Source organism: Vespa velutina, chromosome 9 (genome assembly GCF_912470025.1).
Source record: "Vespa velutina chromosome 9, iVesVel2.1, whole genome shotgun sequence".
Taxonomy (NCBI): Eukaryota; Metazoa; Arthropoda; class Insecta; order Hymenoptera; family Vespidae; genus Vespa; species Vespa velutina.
In genome coordinates this window covers 4,047,681-4,067,789 of record NC_062196.1, presented here as the reverse complement: position 1 = coordinate 4,067,789, position 20,109 = coordinate 4,047,681, and the positions used below count along the sequence as shown (strand labels likewise).

General features: G+C 27.4%; 2 protein-coding genes across 13 annotated transcripts in view; one reads left to right on the top strand and one right to left on the bottom strand.

Moving 5' to 3' along the window:
• Positions 1–20,109, top strand: part of LOC124951552 (early endosome antigen 1-like) — a 33,991-nt gene that overhangs the window by 5,781 nt on the left and 8,101 nt on the right. For 3 of the 10 annotated variants that reach the window (XM_047500121.1, XM_047500116.1, XM_047500117.1), the window contains 13 exons: positions 8–332; positions 434–1,215; positions 1,291–1,962; positions 2,071–2,243; positions 2,479–2,653; positions 2,920–3,006; positions 3,264–3,512; positions 3,605–3,748; positions 3,856–4,017; positions 4,132–4,296; positions 4,395–4,475; positions 5,436–5,708; positions 9,255–11,091. In XM_047500121.1, coding sequence (XP_047356077.1) covers positions 8–332; positions 434–1,215; positions 1,291–1,962; positions 2,071–2,243; positions 2,479–2,653; positions 2,920–3,006; positions 3,264–3,512; positions 3,605–3,748; positions 3,856–4,017; positions 4,132–4,296; positions 4,395–4,475; positions 5,436–5,708; positions 9,255–9,275 — 3,309 coding nt within the window. In that variant the 3' untranslated portion in view covers positions 9,276–11,091. Of the gene's footprint in view, positions 1–7; positions 333–433; positions 1,216–1,290; positions 1,963–2,070; positions 2,244–2,478; positions 2,654–2,919; positions 3,007–3,263; positions 3,513–3,604; positions 3,749–3,855; positions 4,018–4,131; positions 4,297–4,394; positions 4,476–5,435; positions 5,709–7,033; positions 7,074–9,254; positions 11,092–15,867; positions 15,975–20,109 lie in introns of those variants that run through there. The other 7 variants (XM_047500119.1, XM_047500118.1, XM_047500123.1 and 4 more) reach the window with 7 other exon arrangements.
• On the bottom strand, positions 9,783–14,135 carry LOC124951555 (integrator complex subunit 11). 3 transcript variants are annotated; one of them, XM_047500128.1, is made up of 5 exons: positions 14,002–14,135; positions 13,223–13,483; positions 12,736–13,158; positions 11,838–12,662; positions 9,783–11,762 (listed from the first exon to the last, which is right to left on the bottom strand). In XM_047500128.1, exons 2-5 carry the CDS (start codon positions 13,469–13,471, stop codon positions 11,472–11,474), a joined length of 1,788 nt encoding a protein of 595 aa, XP_047356084.1. In that variant the 5' UTR covers positions 13,472–13,483; positions 14,002–14,135; the 3' UTR covers positions 9,783–11,471. The 3 variants fall into 3 exon arrangements, with proteins under 3 accessions (XP_047356084.1, XP_047356083.1, XP_047356085.1); XM_047500127.1 differs by having other exon boundaries at positions 13,804–14,045; XM_047500129.1 differs by lacking the exon at positions 14,002–14,135 and adding an exon at positions 13,677–13,793.

Below are 20,109 nucleotides of genomic sequence, written 5' to 3'. Positions count from 1 at the left end.
ATCATAGAAAGAAAATCTTCAACAAATTAATCAGTCTGAGTCAATAGTAAGTAAATCTCCGAAGGAAACTCCTACAAAAGTGAAAAGAAATATTAAAGAACCAATTAAGAAAAAAGATGAAAATATAAAAGAAGAGAAAAAAGAAACAAGTATTAATGTAAATGCACCATCTGTTGCAAATAAAGAAGGTGTAAAAGAGACTAAAGATCAACAGAAAGAAGCAATAATAAAGGATACAAAAGAAGTGGTTAAAGATCCTGTACCCTCTGTTCAATTATCAAACAAGGAATCGAAGAAAACAAAGAAAAAAAATGATATTCTTGCTCAGATCGGTAAATATGCATTTATTGAATATATTTCAATATAACTTTAACATTTATATATAGACATTTTAGTAACTTATATATTTTGTTTAAATTTTATTATATCATAGGTGGTGATAAAGATGCTGTTAATGTTTCGCTTTTGATGCTTTTTATTCAAAAAGCTGAACTCAGTCGCTCAGAAATACAAATCCTTATCGATCAACTTTTAAATAAACAATTAGACAATCCATCAGAACATTCAGAGTGGACTGAAGGTCGTGCTGATCCTGTTATTAAATTAAAAAAACAATTAGCAGAAAAGGAAAAAGCATTGACTGATGAGCATGAAGTTAGCATTGCATTTCAAAATAAAGTAAAAGAATTGCGTGCTGAATTTAATGCAGAAAAATCTAGATTATCTGCTAATGTAAGGCAACTGGAAGAAGCACTCAACAATAAAATAACAGAAGCTCAGACTTTACATACACGCATGCAGCATATATTAGAAAGCCATGCTGTAGAGAAACAAGGATTTGCTAGACAAATTGAACAATTACAAACGAAAGTTAATGAGGATACTGCAATTATTCATAAAATGCAAGAAAATCAAGATCAAACTCAGGGTCACATGCAGCAAGAATTAATAGCACAACGTAAACAAATGGAAGTTCAATTTGCTCAAATGCATGAAAATGAAACTGCATTAAAAGGACAATTGGCACAAAAACATGTGGAAGTACAAGAATTGCAAAACGAGTTGCAAGTATCTTGTGCTAACAGTACAGCTGAAATAGAGATGTTGCAGCAGCAATTAAGCATAATGCAAGGTCAATTGATACATACAGAGCAACAATTACAACATTTTAAGGAAACTAGTGACAGACTCCAAGATGTTGCTAGGCAGTTAGAGGTAAATATATTTATTAATTATGCTTCATAAATAAATTTTGATTTAATTATGTAATGATTATAAAATTTCTTGTAGGAATCTCATCGTGCTCATGCTGATGTAGATCACAGATTAAAAAATTCACATCGACATGAACAAGAACTACAGAAACAAGTAAACTCACTGCAGACAGAGTTGAATGTAGTAAAAGTAGAAGCTAATGAAGTTTCTTCTTTGAAATCTGAATTAACTAAAGTTCAAGCTGAACTACTTAAATTAGAATCGGAATTATCATTATCAAAGAATGAAGCAAAATCTGAAGCTGCAGAAATTACAACATTAAAGACTGCATTATGTAGCAGAGAAGAAGAACTTAAAAAATGTAAAGAAGAACTTGATTTTATTTATAATGACTTAAAGAAATCTAAAGAAGAAGTGAAGCATATTGAATCTAGATATAATGATATGAAAAAGGAATTAGAAAGATCGAGAAACGATTCCGATAAAGCAGTCAGTAATATTGCACAATTAACAGATGAAGTTGTCAAATATCATAATAAATCACATAATCTTCAAGAGGAGCTCACACAACTACAGATAGTACTTGCAAAAGCACATGAACAAATTAAAGCAAACAATGAGGCTGGAAGCGAATTAAAAGTTTTAAAAGCTGAAGTACAGAGACTTCAGACAAATGAAAAAAAATCAAGCGAGACACAAATTCAAATTGCAAGATTACAGGAGGAGAATGATAGACTTTCAGCTCAGGTATTATTGATATATTATTTAATCTAAAAAATATCTAAAAAATATTTATCAATAAATAATAAAAATAATAGAAATAATTATTAATTATATACTGTTTTCTTAATATAGCTTGTGAATTTTATGGAGATGCAAAAGGAAATTAAAAAATTGCATGAAGAAAATGAATCTTTAGCTTCTCAATTGACAGCAACTACTGAACGTCGTGCTGCAGATGGTCATGAAAATGGAATCGAGGAGAAATTGCAGAAGAATAATACTGAATTACTAGAAAATGCTAATTTGTACGTATAAAATACCATCCACATATAATTTTATTTAATCATTTTCTAATTTTTATATAATTTTTTCTTTTCTTTTTAGTGTTTGCTTTTATTATTCGTAGTCCTGTTTTTTATCTCAAGATTATTACTTTTTTAAGCTGATATTTAGTTATTAATTGTTACAATCCCTTTAATATATCAATATTTTAAAAGTACATATATATTTTAACTGAAAGTAATACATTAATTTTTATAGGTTAGCACAGAAAGATAGTCAGTTAGATGCTTTAAAAACAGAATTAACACATAAAGAAGCAAAACTCAATCAGTTAAACGCACAAGTTGATGCATTACAAAGTGATATGAGTAATCAGAATAGTTTAGTTGCACGACTGCAAAATGATTTGGATGCACAAAGATCGAAAAACAATGTGAGTGATGAAACTGTGAGATAATTTTATTTGGTGAAGAATGGATACTCTTTAATTTTATTGTTTTTTATCGAAACAATGCATGTATATATATTTTCTTGTATACATACATTTCTAAAAGTTATTTTCTCTTGTTTTCAATTGCTTCCATCACTTTACCAATTATATTCTCTGATTAATATTCGAAATATTCATGTTTATGAATCACATATGTTGTAATAATATATAGATATATATACAATTCATCTTATTTATGGTGAGTGCAGGAGCTACGTACTAAAAACTGGAAAGTGATGGAAGCTCTTTCTGCCGCTGAGTCGCGTGCTAAATCTAACAATGGAAAAGGCATTGTTGTAAGTTTTTATTTTGTTCGTGGTAATATGCAATTTTTTTATTTTATTTTATTTGTATATTACATTTGAAATCAACTTAAAAACTATGTGTTAAGCTTATCTTACCTCTATATAATGCTATTATTTTATTCATAAATTAAATAAATTTATATTTGTATACATATATGCTGGTGAGGTTACATGTACGTGTATATTATACATATATTATAAACATAGTTGTTATTATTATTATTATTAAATTTGTTTTATATTACTAGGATACAACACAAAAAATCAAGGCAGAGCAACAGGAACTGACCAAAGCATTTTTACAAAGGGTATTTCCAGAGATAAAGGTTACAGAAACTTCACACGAGCAATGGCTAAATGCCTTTGAAAATAAAGTATACTCTTTTATAAATACATTAAAAGATAAAAATATAATGGATATAAATACAGATATAGAAAAACAAAATAAAAATTTACAAGGCATGGTTTCACATTATAAGCAAATTATTGATGATACAGTAAGTAGAACTTAAAGTGACTTACAATTAGATAATATTTTCTAATTAATTAAACTTTTATAAATAATTCAATTGTTTTTACAATTTTTTAGGAAGGCATGCTTAATAAATTGCAAAGTTATATAGAATCTGAAGAAACTAGATGGCAAACACAATTGCAGCAGAAGGAAAGTGAAGTTTGTAATCTTAGGCTAGAATTGACTGAATTACAAACAAAATTAAGCACAAATGAAAAGGTAGATATTCGTAATTTGAGTTATGATTAAAAATGATTATAATTACACTATATTTATTTTTATATATCTAATATATCGTTAACATGATTTTTCTTCTTATTATATAGTTTCGGGAGAAGATATCTGAATTGGAAGCTAAATTACAAGATGCTCAATCTTTAAGAGAACAAACAAATGCTGAATTATCAATTCTTAAAGTTGCACAGAAATCTGTTGCAAATGGAAATATGTGCAATCATGATCTTGCCGCTTTAGAGAAACTTCAAGAGGTTAGTAATTAATAAGACAAATAATATAAATACAATGTAATGAGAACAAATGTTCGTTAATAGTTTAATGATATACTATATATATTTATGTTTTGATTTATTACTTAATTATAGGAGAAGACACGGTTATCAGAAGAACTTCAGATGGAAAGAAATAAAAGGACAACATTAGATGCATCAGTAGCCAAATTACATGCTCTAGTAGAAACTAGTGAATCCAGTTTAGCGCAAGAAAAAAATCTTGTAACACAACTTCAACAAGAAATATCACAGCTAAAGGTATACAAAAGTATCTATTTAAAATAATAAAATTAAATTGCGAAAGAAATAAATTATATTTATGCACAATTATATATTATCATATTATTTTATTTTAGAATGAGGTATGTGGTGGTTGTAGCAGTTCTGAACAATCCATGTTGAATGGCCCTCCCACTTCTGATTCTCCTATGTCTGAGGTTAGTACATAAATAGATCATATTATTACTATTGCACCTATAGTACCTTCTTTTTGATAAATTTATTTATGAGGCTTATGCTGTGGTTATGGTAATTATGAAGTGATGTCATATCTAAAAGTATGAAAAAAATGTAAGGTTATTCTATAATCTTCTTTTAATATGATATCATGTTGATACACCATTAAATTTTATTGAAATTAGGAATTATTACATGTTCAATAAAATTAAGATAAGTTGTATGAAATATAAATTACTTATCTTATTATGAAATTATGATACACAAATAGTAAATCCACGTCTATTGAAAATTTTGTTTTCTTTTTGCTAATAATTATACACTAACATGATTTTACTGTTAAGCATGTATGTACGCGTGTGTATATATAATTTTCTAACACAAACTGCAAACGCGTATCAATTATTTGCTTTCGGCAAAAAAGATTATGTTTTAGGTGCATCGGTATATGCTTGTATGAATATATTATATGAATATATTCTTAAAGCAATTGTTTTGCACTATATAATGAAAAGCATATGCGTGAAAAATTTGATATATATTTTTGTTTTGTATTTATAGATTTCATAATATATAGAACTTATTCATAGAAAATTAATACTTCATAATTTGTGTTCATATATTATTATAGATGTTAGATATGACATTTATTTTGCTAATATCCTTAGCAAGTATATATTTATATTATTTATTATTTTTAGTTAAAAAAGAAAAAAAAAGGAAAGGGGAGGTGGGGTTTTCGGAAAAATTTCATTGAGAGAACGTGTTCTTATATAATATATTTTATGATATTATGAATGAAATTGATCAGCAATATAATGTATGTTTTATCTTTATGATTTTATAGAGAATTGCACTGTTCATTTTACATATCCATGTCAATGTTTCAAAAAAAGGTTTATACGATATTCGATAAAAATTATTTATTATTACTCTCTTAGCAGTTAAATAATTGTATATCTGAAATGCAGACGCCCCTAGCAGCACAAAGTCTGATTGCTGCATTACAAAGTACTCTCCTCAAGAATACAGACTTTGCAAACTGTCCCATGACCAAGTCTATGAATTTGGTTCAGTCTCAACAAGAAATTGACAACAGCTCTCTTACTTCAAAATACTCCTCCAAATCTTGTCATATGACAGATCACAATACACAGGCTAGTTGGAATCCATTGATTGGCCAGCAACATAAAAAACACAAGAAAAAAAGGAAGGTAAACCTATGAATCTCTGAATCAAAGAAATGTTACTGGCTCTATATTATTGTGTAGGTTCAATCTCACTTCAGGCTTAATATTACAAAGAGAATGTTCTATTTACTATTAGATGTATATTTTCTATTTGTGTCACAAACACATATATGTTGCATAAAATGTTTTTTTTCCTCTTTCTTTTTCTTTTTTTTACATTATTACTTTACTCTTAAGATTGATTTTTTTTTTCGTTAAAAAATATTTTTATATACATTAGGTATTTTATATTCTCTATACTATGTTAAAATTCTTGCAATAATAATTATTTTAAAATGTATTGACAGTCACTGAAATATCATTTTTAAATTATTATACTTGATCACAGATAATTAATTAGACTCATATAATGTATTTCAGTATTTTTATATATTTATCTATTCATTACATTTCTTTGTAACATTATGTTGACTCCTTTTTTTTTTACTATTTTATTGTATTTATAATTATTTGAATTACATATTTGTAAGTCATTATATTGATTGCAGATCATTAATTAGACTTATATAGTATAACCAGTATTTTTACATATCGATATATTGATAACATTTCTTTGTGACGATGTTGACACCTTTCTTTCTATTATTTTGTTGTATTTAATCTACAATTTTGAACAGTAATGTGTGGTAGATTTGTTTAGAGTATCATCGAATAATTATTCTATATGTACACTTTGTAACTTTTATCTATAGATATAGTTCGACGCACGTATATAGCAAGAATATAACATTAGACGTGGTTTTAAATAAAAAATTACAGTAAAATTGGAAAATGTTGTATACATATGTAGACTTGTTTGTTTTCATATAAAATAAGATCTTAATATTTATCATAAAATAGATTAACATATACATATTTTACAAATATTTAATGTTTCATATATATACACAGGATTTGGGATATATTTTTATATAATTTATCATTGTATTAATGAATATGAAAGTTTACTGAACCAATCATTCCCTTTTGCATTGAAGCAAATTCTTGTGACTATTGGTCATACAAATTTACTTTTTTTTTTTAATTTAAAAAAAGATATACATATATTGATGAATTTCTTTTATGGCAATTGAAAAAGTTAATATCAAATGTAATACAGTGTGTTTATACCTTTGTCCCAGTGTTTGTTCAATATAAAATTTAATTTTAAGATTTATGTATAAAGCGTATCAGCGTAACACGTGGCAGCAGCTCATTGCAGTTCTTCTGATAATAAGAAAAATAGCTTTGTCATATGAAGTATCATCTTCCAAAAAATAACGATTTTATTGTTTTCGTTCTTTTGACAGTCCACTAAGAAATCCACGGCAAAACGGCGCAGATTCGCAGGTATGCAAATCTAGACATGAAATTCTCTCGAGATTTTTCTTTTAGCCTTATAAAAGGGTCAATGGTAGACTGCTGCTAGCGGTTCATGTCAGGTTTCTTAATGATTTTAATGAAATTATTATTTTGCAACACAGATTATGTTATCTAATATTGAGTTAAATCTTTATTTATGCATCAGTTTGCTTATAATTACGTTTTTCTAAACAGGGAATAACATAATCTATCCATGCTTGAAAAATATTGAATTAGTCTTTTTAAATGATTGATCTATGCCAATTTAATATATATTTACTCAGTTTCTTCAAGTATCCAATCTATAAGAATAAACTTGAGATATATCTTAAGATTTATGTGCCTTGACTTATATTGATAATGTGTCGTTCTTGTGAAATTTTTGCACAATGTATAATTCTTAGTTATAGATTATATTCCTTTATCATAATGCATTTTGAATGTTTTAGCACATGTAATAAAATGTATCAGTTACATGTACATTCTTGAAGTCCATAAATATTATATGTGTGTTTTTATATTGGTATCGTGCAGTATCATGTGTGTATCATATAGGACAGAATATTATCATTTTTCGAAACCATTTTTAAACCGTTTGTGCAATCATAAATCTATTCTGCAATTTATACATCAGATTATTCTGCAGTTTTATACATCAGGTGATACTGTTTAGTATGGTTATTCACTTTTAGAAAACGTAAAATTTATTTTATATAAATAACATTATGTAGAAATTATAGAGATAGATTTTAATATAATAGCCGACGAATCGTAGACATATCAATAAACATAATGTTACAAAGTGTATATAAAATGCGCAAAACGGCAATGAAGATGATGGACATATTGTGAATGTACATAATGAGTATAAATCAAATTTTATAAACACAAACACTGGGGTAAAGGGTACACTTCAAGCAGTCTATATGTTAATTTCATTTACTTATTAGTTCATCCATTATAACTTTTTAGTGTGTTATCCTTGATATATTTATATTGCTTTCATATGTTTTATTTTATTCTTTTTCAGAGCATCCAATTATATAATCTGAAACATTACATGAAATATTTTCTTTATAGAACGAAGGAAATACATTTTTAGTGTACTAGTTGTAGATACATTATACATTATCAATATTCAAGAGTAACTTGTACTGTTTGATTACTGCAAAACTACACGCTTTCGCCATTCAAAATAATCTCTTCAGTATACTGTGTAATTTTCTTTTATTTAAAAAAATAATTTCATTTTTTTTTCCATTCTTCATTGTAGGCTTAAATAGTATAATTAATATTTGTGTCCAATGCTTTTATTGTTTGCTTAAGTTAATCATCTTTGCTTGCAGCAATATCATACGTATTTATTGCCTTAATAGGAACAATAAATTATTATCTACTGTAGTTGGTTTTCTTTGCAATGGTTTGTAGCATTTTTGGTGATGGTAATTATTTTAATAAATTAGTTTTTTATTTTTGCGTGTTTATTCAATTATTTATGTGAAGATATCGAATGGTATATTTACTTGCACATAGAACGTATTATATTATGTATCATTGCATTATCAGATGACTTATCACTTCATGATTAATAAAGATGACCCTAAAACATGGCCTCATAATATCATTTTTACTTTTGATTTTCAAGATCATCTATTTTTATTTTCCTTCTAAAATTCTAGTCACTAAATAGAATAAAAGTCTACTTATTTTCAGTATTGTAGGAGGAAAGTATTTTATATTAAATATTTAATCTAAATAATTATATGGTAAAGCTGGGATATAAATCATATTTAATTATTTCATATGATAATAGTTATTGATTCATAGTATAATTTTTATATTTCTAACAGTCAAGAAAAAAGAGGTCGATGTTAAGGGTATTACATATGTTTTTTATATACTGTGGTATGATAACACTTAACACACAATAATATAACTATGTGTAGATACTTATGATCTTTCTGTATTATATGTCATTATAAGTAAACACGCATTTTAATGTTTCTCAACTATATAATATAATATAAACATGCATCTTTCACCAAAAACTTATGCTTTACTGTTTAATTAGTATCAGATGGAACAATGTACAGGAAACTATTGCTTTTACATGTTATAATTTTTCGTGAAGTTTTAATGAAAATTTATAAATCATGTTTATGCTTTCAGGGTGGTTCAGGAAAAAAGTAACTTCAAAGAACAAACTACGTTAATTCTATGTAAAGGTTAGATGGTAAAAAGAAATCGGAATAAAATATAAAATGTATATGGAATCAGACTGTACACATAAATGGCATACTTTGCTACTGAGAAGACTAATATAACAATTAAAATATATTACGAATATAATGTTTATTATGAAGAATACCATATTTTATTATGTGGAGAAAATGTAAACAATTAAACATATAGTTAGTAAATAAGAGACATTGAAGCTGATGTTTGCGATTATTATTACTAGGAAGCATAAGTAATAATAATGTAAGAATTATATTATTTGTGCATTATACATTTTTTATTTTTTATATGTTTCATTTAATTAAATTTTATTTCTGTTCTTAAAACATAATGTTTAAAATTGTTTGGAAGGTTTTATAATTACGTTATGTTCGAAATTAAAATTCATTCAGTATATTGATAATGTCTCTTTTTTTCTAACAAAAGTTTTTAAATTTACGTATACGTATAATGAAATCATTTATGTAAATGAATTTCTCCATATGTGACAGGTATGGTTAATATCACATTTTTTAGACATTTTTTCACATTGTTAAAGCATTTGTATACAAAGCTAAAATCGTTAAGAGATTATATGTGCAATAAACGAACAAGATGAAATAATCTTATACATAAAAAAAAAAGAAAAGGATTTATAGTATATGATCAGGATAGTTCTCTGGATTATAAGCCAAACTGTTTTCTTAGAGGAATAATACATGGATATATACTTATGCAGGCCTATATATATAGAATTGCATAGGCAACACCAAATTTTGCTAAACAGATTGAAAATTTATATTATTGCGAAATCCTATAAATATCTTATTTAGTGCTAACCATAAAGGTCAATGAAAAGCACAGAGTTTGAAGCATTTAGAGAACTCAGTTATATAATTTCGATAAATTTGTTTTGTTTCATTAACTTTGAGTAACAAAGTTGTGAGTCACAATAATGAAAATACTCTAATGACATGACAAGCAGTTCGTTCATATTGGATGAAAAAATCAAATTTTCTGAGATTATATAAAATCTAATAATGGATTAACTAATATAATTTAAATGCCTTTTTTTATCGCATATATATAATTAAGGTGAAAACAAATTAAAAACAGCATTTCTCTTCTTACAATTAATTTGATAATACATCTTCAATATACTTTCCATTGACCTCAAATGATCTATATATCATATAATTTAATAATTAATCTGATCGAGTAATTATATTTCATTGATTTTATAAACAATAAAGTGGATCGTGCATTGTACTTATTCGTATCTTATATAATGTTTAAAGACTTAGAATTAGTTCATTAAATTTCATTGTTTTTCTTTTTTTTTTTTTTAATCTCATATTAATATTATATGATTTTGATCGATAATATGTGAACATAGTATCAGATAAAATTGTAGCATATGAGCAATTTTGAGGAATTTGAAAACACTTTAACACATTGTTGAATCAATGCACAATAATTATGTATTCTTCTATTAATATATTTCTCGTAAATCATTCTGATAACGAGATTACTTGTTTTCACTTTTAGGAATTATAATTGTAGCTTCCACGTAATATTAATAAAAACAACGGAATAAAGTTATAGTGTCAAAAACAACTGTTTATTGTTTATATTTTTATTAATGTTTTAATAACAAAATACTCTTGATTAGATAATATTATGTCGATAAATTAATCAGTTCAAAAATCCTGGTAGTGTGTCAGGTATTAATTGTAATATAAAATAAGAATTATATATATATGGAAATAAATGCACGTAATTAAATGTGGTATTTATATATTATTTATTTTTAACATCAATTAATGGTCTATATATATATTTTATTTTACAGTGGGATTATGTAATCATGTGATCTTTCACATTTTCAATTTCAAGTTGTTAATTTCATATAAAAAAGATAACTAATTGTTATTTTTATATTATTTTTTATTATCGTATAATTTGAAATTTTCATTTTTTCTCTTTTTGAAAATATTCGGTAATATTTATATTTATATTGTAAAAAACAATATAAAATAAAATTGATATTATAACAATAAAGCTCAAATATTTACTTTGTTAAAAATATGACATTAGTCATCAAACAAATATCACAGATATATGTACAATATTTCTATAGTCCTATCTTTCTCATGATATTATTTATTATCAATTTAACATAGTTTGCAAAAATCCTAATATATAACTTCCTAAATCTTCATCCTGATTAGTCCAGGAAACATAAACACTTTTTTGCTCATCTTCATCGCCCTCTACTTTAACTAAGACCGATTCTACAGATATTGATCCATCTGTTAATTGTACTGTCCAACCTGATAATCTTTCTTTAAGAGGTTGTAACAATTTCAAAGTAGTGGAATGTGCAGGTCCAGGATCTCGAACTTGAACGGTAGAAGTAAATCGTACAACATGTTTAGTTATACCTGCTGCTTTAGCCACCTAATCAAAAAAATGTTAATTATACTATAGCATTCTAAATTCTAAACATTTCTGTTACTAGTATTTATATATTACTTCATCTGCATCCACAAGGCAAACTCCATCCTCTCTTAACATTAAGACACTATGTAATAATCTCCGTCTTTTAGGATCTGGTGGCAAAGCTGAATATCTCTTTGCTTCTGCTTTTAGTAAAGCAAGCGAAGCATCTACTGGAACTTTTGAAGTAGTTGTAATAACATGTGTTTCTCCATTAGCAGGATTATAGCAATTTGTACCAAATTCTTGCTTAATTTTCTCTTTTAAAAATTCCATCTTAGCAAATTCGCCATGCACTAACATAACATTTTTAGGTTCGCAGTATTGTATTAACTGCATGATTCCTTTTGCATCAGCATGTGCGGAAAAAGACATATACTCCACAGCCATTTTCACCTCGACGATTTGACGATTTTCAAATTCTATTCTACGTGCTCCATTTAAGACTTTATGCCCAATTGTACCTTGTACGCAAAATCCAGGCATGATAACCATATTAGCTTCGTTTGGTGCCCATTTTTTGAAAATTTGTAAAGATAAACCAGCATGTAACATTCCTGGTGTTGCAAATACAACCATTGCTCCTGGATTATCAATGTATGCTTTGTCAAATGGCTTTATATGTTTAAAATCAAACATATTCCGTTGTACAAAAGTCTTTTTTATCTTTTGATTAGTCCAAGTAATAAACATTTTATAATAATTGTTTGCCTTTTCAGTTAAACCCAAAGCAAAATAAACTGGAACCTTTAGATTCATTCTTTCCCAATATGTTTCAAGTAATATGCAAAGTTCTTGAGCTCTACCCAAAGCAAAGACAGGAATTAGAACTTTTCCACCTCTATCTATGCATTCATGAACCTACAACGAAAGTATTTGTGTTTGAGGTATTTCTGTTAATACAGAGATATTAACATATTTATGTGATATATACCTTCTTTAAAAAATCCCTTTCTCTACATCTTTTGGAATCTCTAATTGTTGTAGCATATGTAGATTCTGATATTAATAAATCAGGTCTGCATTTATCTATCCATGCTGCACCCAAATGACGATCTGGTGTCATGTTGTAATCTCCTGTATATACAATAGATTGAGATCCTACACGTACCCAGAACATAGCAGCACCAAGAACATGTCCTGCATAATATGCTTTTATTTCTAATTCTGAATCCACCATAACAGATTGATGAAGAGTAACGGCAATAACTTTTTTCATGCAATCTTTTATCATTTGGGATGTGAAAAAGTTACTTTCTCCTTTACGTTCTACAGCTACTTTTCTCATGTCTTCTAAAAGTATAGGAGCAATAGCTTTTGTAGGGTGGGTCATATATATTGGTCCTGTATAACCTACCTGTAAATAAAATTATCTTACGAATAAGAACGTTACAATAAAGAAGTTATCAAAAAAATCTTACCATTTCTGTAAAATATGGAAGTGCTCCACAGTGATCTAAATGAAAATGTGAAATAATAACACAATCTATGTAACCGGTTGCAGGACCTTCTGGTACAATATATGAGAAATCAGGGAATCGTCTTTCATCATTGAATCCCATATGCATGCCGCAATCTAACATGATATTTTTTCCTCCCATTGACACAAGAATACAACTCCTCCCAACATCTTGACCTGCCCCTAATGGCGTTACTTTAATTTCTGGCATTTTTTAGCTTATCTGTTAATAAAGAAATACAAGAAATTAATTTTTAATTATTTTTAAAAGAAAATGCAATAAATCTTTTAAAAACGAATCATTTATTAATAGTATCTTTTTCTGGCAATATTGAATATCCTTATCATCACATATAATTTTGTTGATTTATACAAAGCTAACCTCAATATCTGATTAAAATGTATCACTCTAATACCTCAATTTAATTATCCTGTTTAATATTGATTATTAATAATTGAACGTGTGTAAAATATTATGCAATATACTGCTACATAACTTTCATGTATTCTAATCATCGAAAAATATATGAAAAACATACATACTGTTTATGTTGCATATATTTATATACATATATACGTGCAAGATCATATATAATCGAAGTATCACGTTTCTATTTTGTAAAGAGACTATAATAATACATAATTGTTTTTACTTATAGTATACTATTCTACAAGTAACAGATGAATAAAATATAAATTTTTTTAAATCACTAAATCACTATTAGAATTTAGAAGCTTAACCTTCTAACTGTGAATGATGCCACAAACGTATAACACTCAGCACTCGCTTGATGTAAACAGCGCCTTTTGATGTCCGATACGTAAAGAACTCGTTTGATATAAATAACGCTTAAAAGCTCTCTTCTTTTGTTGACCATCATCTTTGTAATTTTGCTAAGATTTGTTGTTCGATTGTTTAAATATTAGTAATCTTATTCGTTAATTATTCCCTTCGAGTTTGCGATTTATGTTTATCGAAAGACTAAATTGAATTTATTTTATATCGATTGTATCTTATTAATTAAAAATCTATCAATTTTTGTCATGTTTCTAAAAATATTCTATTGTTTAAATATTAATAAAATAATTTTATTTATTAATTATTCCCTTCCGAATTTAAACCTTTGTCTATTTCACACGGTCGATTTTATTTCGTCAATATTTCAAGATCTATTTGTATCTATAAATTTTAAAATCATCATTTCATTAATCTGCTTTTATCACATGTATAAATCTATGCTCCTGTAAATTTAATTTCGAAATCTACATTGAATTAATTATATCGAATATAAAAAGTTTTTAATCTTTTGTCTTCTTGTAATGCGCTACAAGCGAAGAACATGATATATATTTAAGTGTGCTTATTTCATCCTTATGTGTAATTTTACTCAGTGCAGTTTTGGTATTCTCTGCAATTGCTATTTCCTATTTGTTTTGTGATTTTAAAAAATCTTAATTTAATGACTCTAATAAAACTTGATTTTATAGAAAAGAAAAGAAATAAGGAAAGAAAGTGTGTGTGTGTGTGTGCATGTATATATATATATATATATATATATATATATATATATATATATATATATATATATATATAATTATAGATTGCTTATGAAAAAGAAAATTTTGAATTTAATTCAATTTAAATTTAAAAGAGAAAAAATGAAAAATTTTTTATCCTAATCTCGATCCTAATTCTTGAAAGGGAGAACTTGGCACATATATATTTCGATGTGCTTGTTTCAATTCCATGTGCACCTTTATTCAGTGCAGTTTCAGTGATCTCCACAATTGCCATATCACATATTTCGTTATTATGATTTTATTAAAATTGAATTTTTTTGGAAATATGAAATATATTATTTATGAAAGATGAAAGTATAAATTTAATTTATTTTAATTTTAAAGAAAAGAAAAAAGTAAATAATTTGTGACTTGACTTTAACGTAAAATTTGATTTTATAAAAATAAAATTATGATTTTAATTAAACCTTTGGAAAAGAAAATCCAAAAATTTGTTACTCAACTTTAATAATAAAAATATGTAATAATTCTATTGTTTCATATATACAAAAATATCCGAGAGTTTTTTCTTTACTTTTTTCTTTCGTCGCCTGATTTCGCACGTATTAATTTTCTGTGTACTTACATATGTATTTTCTTCGTTTCTTTCTTTTCGATAGTTGAGCATTCTCCATTATATATAATTATTATTGATTTATTACTTCGATCATAAATGATGTAATCATTCGATATGTATAAATAAAAATTCGACTATTATTTTTTTCCAAACGCTTACAGTAAATATGTACTCGTATATATATATTAAATTTAAATATCTATATTTATCGAATTATTTCAATTTAACAATTGTTCATTATTCCGCGCGTAATATATAAAACGTAGAGATCATCTATGCATACGTGATTCAAGTGTGTATATATTTAATATTTCTGTATCTCTAGAAAATATAATTATTTCATTAGAAAATTATTATCTATGTTTGAAATACGAATTAATTACATTTATCATTCATATCATATTATCTATGTACTTTTATTATATTCTTTATTATTTTTAATTGAGATAATTAATATTTGATTTGATTAGCGATGTACTTGAACTACGGGGTCCAGTTGTCTTCCTTGTTGGTGGTTCCTCGCCATCTTGAACATAGTTACAAGTGCACAGTGTTTCGTCGCTCCGCATAATTACAAGTAATTAGCATATTTTTTTTCTAATGTAGACTTATTTCCAATATATCAATCGATAACTTACAGCATAATTTTCAAGAGGCCGCATTGGTAAGTTGACACGTCGTAGCCGTGCGAAAGATATTCACGAAAATAAAATCGCCCTCGTAGATTACCCCGGGGAAAAATTGTATCGTAATTTTTCTTCTAGTTTTTAGCTTTATTTTCATAACATCGATATTTTTCTCGCTTTCAAACTATGTTCTAATAATTTTGTGTTTATAATTGTGATATATATATATATATATATATATATATATATGTATATATTTGAATACATATGAAAATTAAATATAATATGAGATATCGATATGTATGTATCTATATATCTATATATGTATCTATATATCTATATATATATATATATATATATATATATATATATATATATACACATCTATGGATATTCCGTACACATATACGGAGAGATGTACTTTTAATCTTGTCCTGTTTAATATGATCATTTACATTATTGATTATTTAACATTTCCAAGAATTCAAAGAGCTAGAATAACGTAGTATTAAATACACGGATTTTGTAATACGATTTTTTCTTCCTATGAGTTAGGTAATTTTGTCTCTTTTTAATAACATGGAGCGATGTTTAATAGAAAAAGAGATAGGTAACATTCGATGTAAAGATACGCATTAACGTTTGTGTATTTTCAAGAAATTCTCCAGCTAAGAATAAAACAAAAACAATCGAAATCTCTCAAGGTCAGAAAAGAGATGTTTATCTTTATACAGTATTTCGACGAGTATAGAAAAACCTTTACGTACAAAAATTGTGTCGATTGATTTCGTTTTAATTACGTATTTCATTAATGAACATTTTTATTCCAACTTTATCATTATTAATTTAATATTATAGGAAATTTAATATTATAGAAATAAGAAAGTTTCTTATTTAAACATTTCCTTAATAATTCAAACAATTTTTTATTATAAGAATAATATTAATAATTTTGTTTTTCTTTCTTTTTTCAGATTATTAATGTAATTGTACGCGTAATAATGAATCGAACGTTGTATCGTTTAACAAAAATAAAAATTGCGATTTTGAAGCATCCTTCATGTGTTACTTTAAATACGTTCATTATATTAAATACTTTTAATTCGTTCATGTTTCGCGATTAAAATTTTGGTAACATTTGCAATTAAATTAACATAAACTTATGATTTATTCGTATGAAGTATTATTTCTTTTTTTTTTTTTTTTATACGGTTATACTGATCGTTCGCGTAATAAATGCCAAGATGCAAAGTATTAATAAGTATGCTATTCGTAGCTACGACTTTAATATAGATATTGATTTTATAAAAATAAAATTATGAATTTAATTGAACTTTAGGAAAGAAAAGAATGAAAAATTTGTGACTTACCTGGGGTACAAATATTTCTGAGATACATGTGACATATATCGGGATTGAATGAAATAAAAAAAAAATCAACGACACAAGCACGAGCTCACATATTTTTCAATACTTTATTCATATAATTTTCGTAGTTACGGCATTATCTCTATTTATTTACATGTCTCCATTTTTGAGAAATTTTGTAACGCGTATGTGCGCGCACTACGGTGCGACGTGTATTTTCTTGCGTATGACGTGAAAATCTATTCGCTTTATCCAGTCGTTCACTGTAAAAGATACATCGCGGGGGCGAAAAAAGAGAAAAATGGTGATGAATGGTTTAACTGAGTGTGAATATGTGTAATGTGTATGTATGTGTATTTGTGTGCTTGTGTATAGTAAGTAAATTAAATACGCGCGTATTTACGCAACGTACTTACGTACGTACGTTCGACGCGCCTAATAATAAATTGCCAAAATTTATTTATGGCGACGAGGTGAGTGACCAGGCGGATGGGGAGGAGGGTAGAGGATAGGGGGATAGAGGATATTGGTTGGTAAGATGCTTTTCTGCTTAAAAATCGAATTTCTAACGAAACGGCACAGTAGGCTTCGCCTTGACGTGTAAAAAATCTAAATGCATCATACGCCTACGTCGTATTACATTATTTATATCCGTATTTAATTCACGAAATGATAAAGAGGCTGACTAGAGCGGTTTACATACGATGAATAAACACGTTCGATCGCTCGAACGATCGCGAAAGAATTACACAGCATATAATATATACCCTTTTTCCCTCCAGTCTTTTACACACTCGAGTGCTACTATACACATATATACATACATACATACATATATATATATATATATATATGTATAATGTTATATATATATGTATAGGCGTGTAAAAATTGTCACGAGTCAGCCGACAACAAAAATATGCGCGATCGAACGGCGTCTCTCTTTCTCTCTCGCTCTCTCTCATTCACGCATATACACACTCTCTTTCTCTCTCTCTCTCTCTCTCTCTCTCTCTCTCTCTCTCTCTCTCTTTATTTTTCTCTCTCGGCTCCTCTCGTCCCAGCGCGAAGCACATGCTCTTTCTCTATCTAATATTAGTGCACTCGTACGCACGATCAACTGTACAATGTAAAATATAATTCCTGTCTACCTAATTTAAGAGAGAATAGGCGGAGTCGCGTGAGCGTCGAGTGTTACGCTTACTTTTCGGATCCTCGACTCCGTATACGTCGTCAATATCCTTTCTCCTTTCCTCCTTTCATCCTGACGACTAATAATATTACGCCATTTTGTTTATCAGACGATATCGAGGTGAGACGAAAGGGTGAAAGGTATCGATTTGCCAGATTCTTAAATCGTAATTTAATGCGTTAAGTTATTTAGTAGGATAACACCTTGCTCGGTAGATACTCTTATAGAAGTTACAATTGCATTAGTATAAACGTCGTAATAGTTGTCGGTACATCGAAGGATATGCAAATAGAGAGTCAGAGGGCAGTGATAACAATATGTAACTTTTATCGCGAATCGTTTAATTTTTTTCTGAAATTTACTAATTCTAAGAAAAATCAGCGTACGCGGCAATGGCGTACGAGCGCCGAATAAGATAATAAAAACAAAATATTGATAATGATCTTTTTTCATTCTTTGGCTCTCCCAAAGGAAAGAGGGAGCAAAAGAAAGAACATTTTTTAAATAAATAAATAAATAAATAAATAAATAAATAAATAAATAAATAAATAAATAAATAAATAAATAAATAAATAAATAAATAAACAAATAAATAGGTAAACAAATAAACAATTAAAATACATACATATGTCTTCGCGCAATTCCGTCGGCTCTACGGAGGGACGACGATATATCGTTAAGACTGCCCGTTCGAGATTAAAATCGAATGTAATTCTAAGAAATCGACATCGATTCGCTTTTTTACTTTTATAGCTTCGGATCGAACGATCCGCGAAGATGGAGGGGTTGGGGGTGGTTGGTTGGGGAAAAAGTCAGGGGCGGCAAAAACATGCGACACGAGTACGGCGAAACTCGATGATAAAAGCTCGCCGATTTTTATTATTATTATTATTATTATTATTATTATTATTATTATTATTATTATTATTATTATTATTATTGTGCTCTTTCTTTTCTGTTCTTTTTTCTTTTTTCTTTTTTCTTTTCTTTTCTTTTCTTTTCTTTCTATTTTTTTTCTTGCTTTTTTTTTATTTTTTTTCTTTTTTTTTTGTTTTCTTCAAAGCGCGAGAAGCCACCATCGTTGTTGAAATATACATTGAGGGATGAGATAAGCCTGATTGCAATTAGTTTCATTCGATCCACGGTCTATGGGCTTTTAATACGAGTCGGCCGAACGCGAATTCAAGCTTTTGTGCGTTACAGACGCAAATAGTAGTAGTTTTAAAGGTTTCGCGTGTCAAGATAAAAAGATTTCGAGTTTTCGTGCTAACACGTCCCTTCCACACTTTCTTTTTCGAACAAGTAATAGATAAAGACAATCGATAGGACAAACGATATATTTGTAATAATAATATTTTAACGAATGCGATTATTCGTGCGTGCACTTTTTCTCAATACTTTTCTTTACTTTCTTTCTTTCCTTCTTTTGTAGGAATATTATACATGTTTTGAGTTCGCGTGTGTGCGTATGTATATATACATAAATATATACCAACATACGTACCCACGCATATATATACATATATA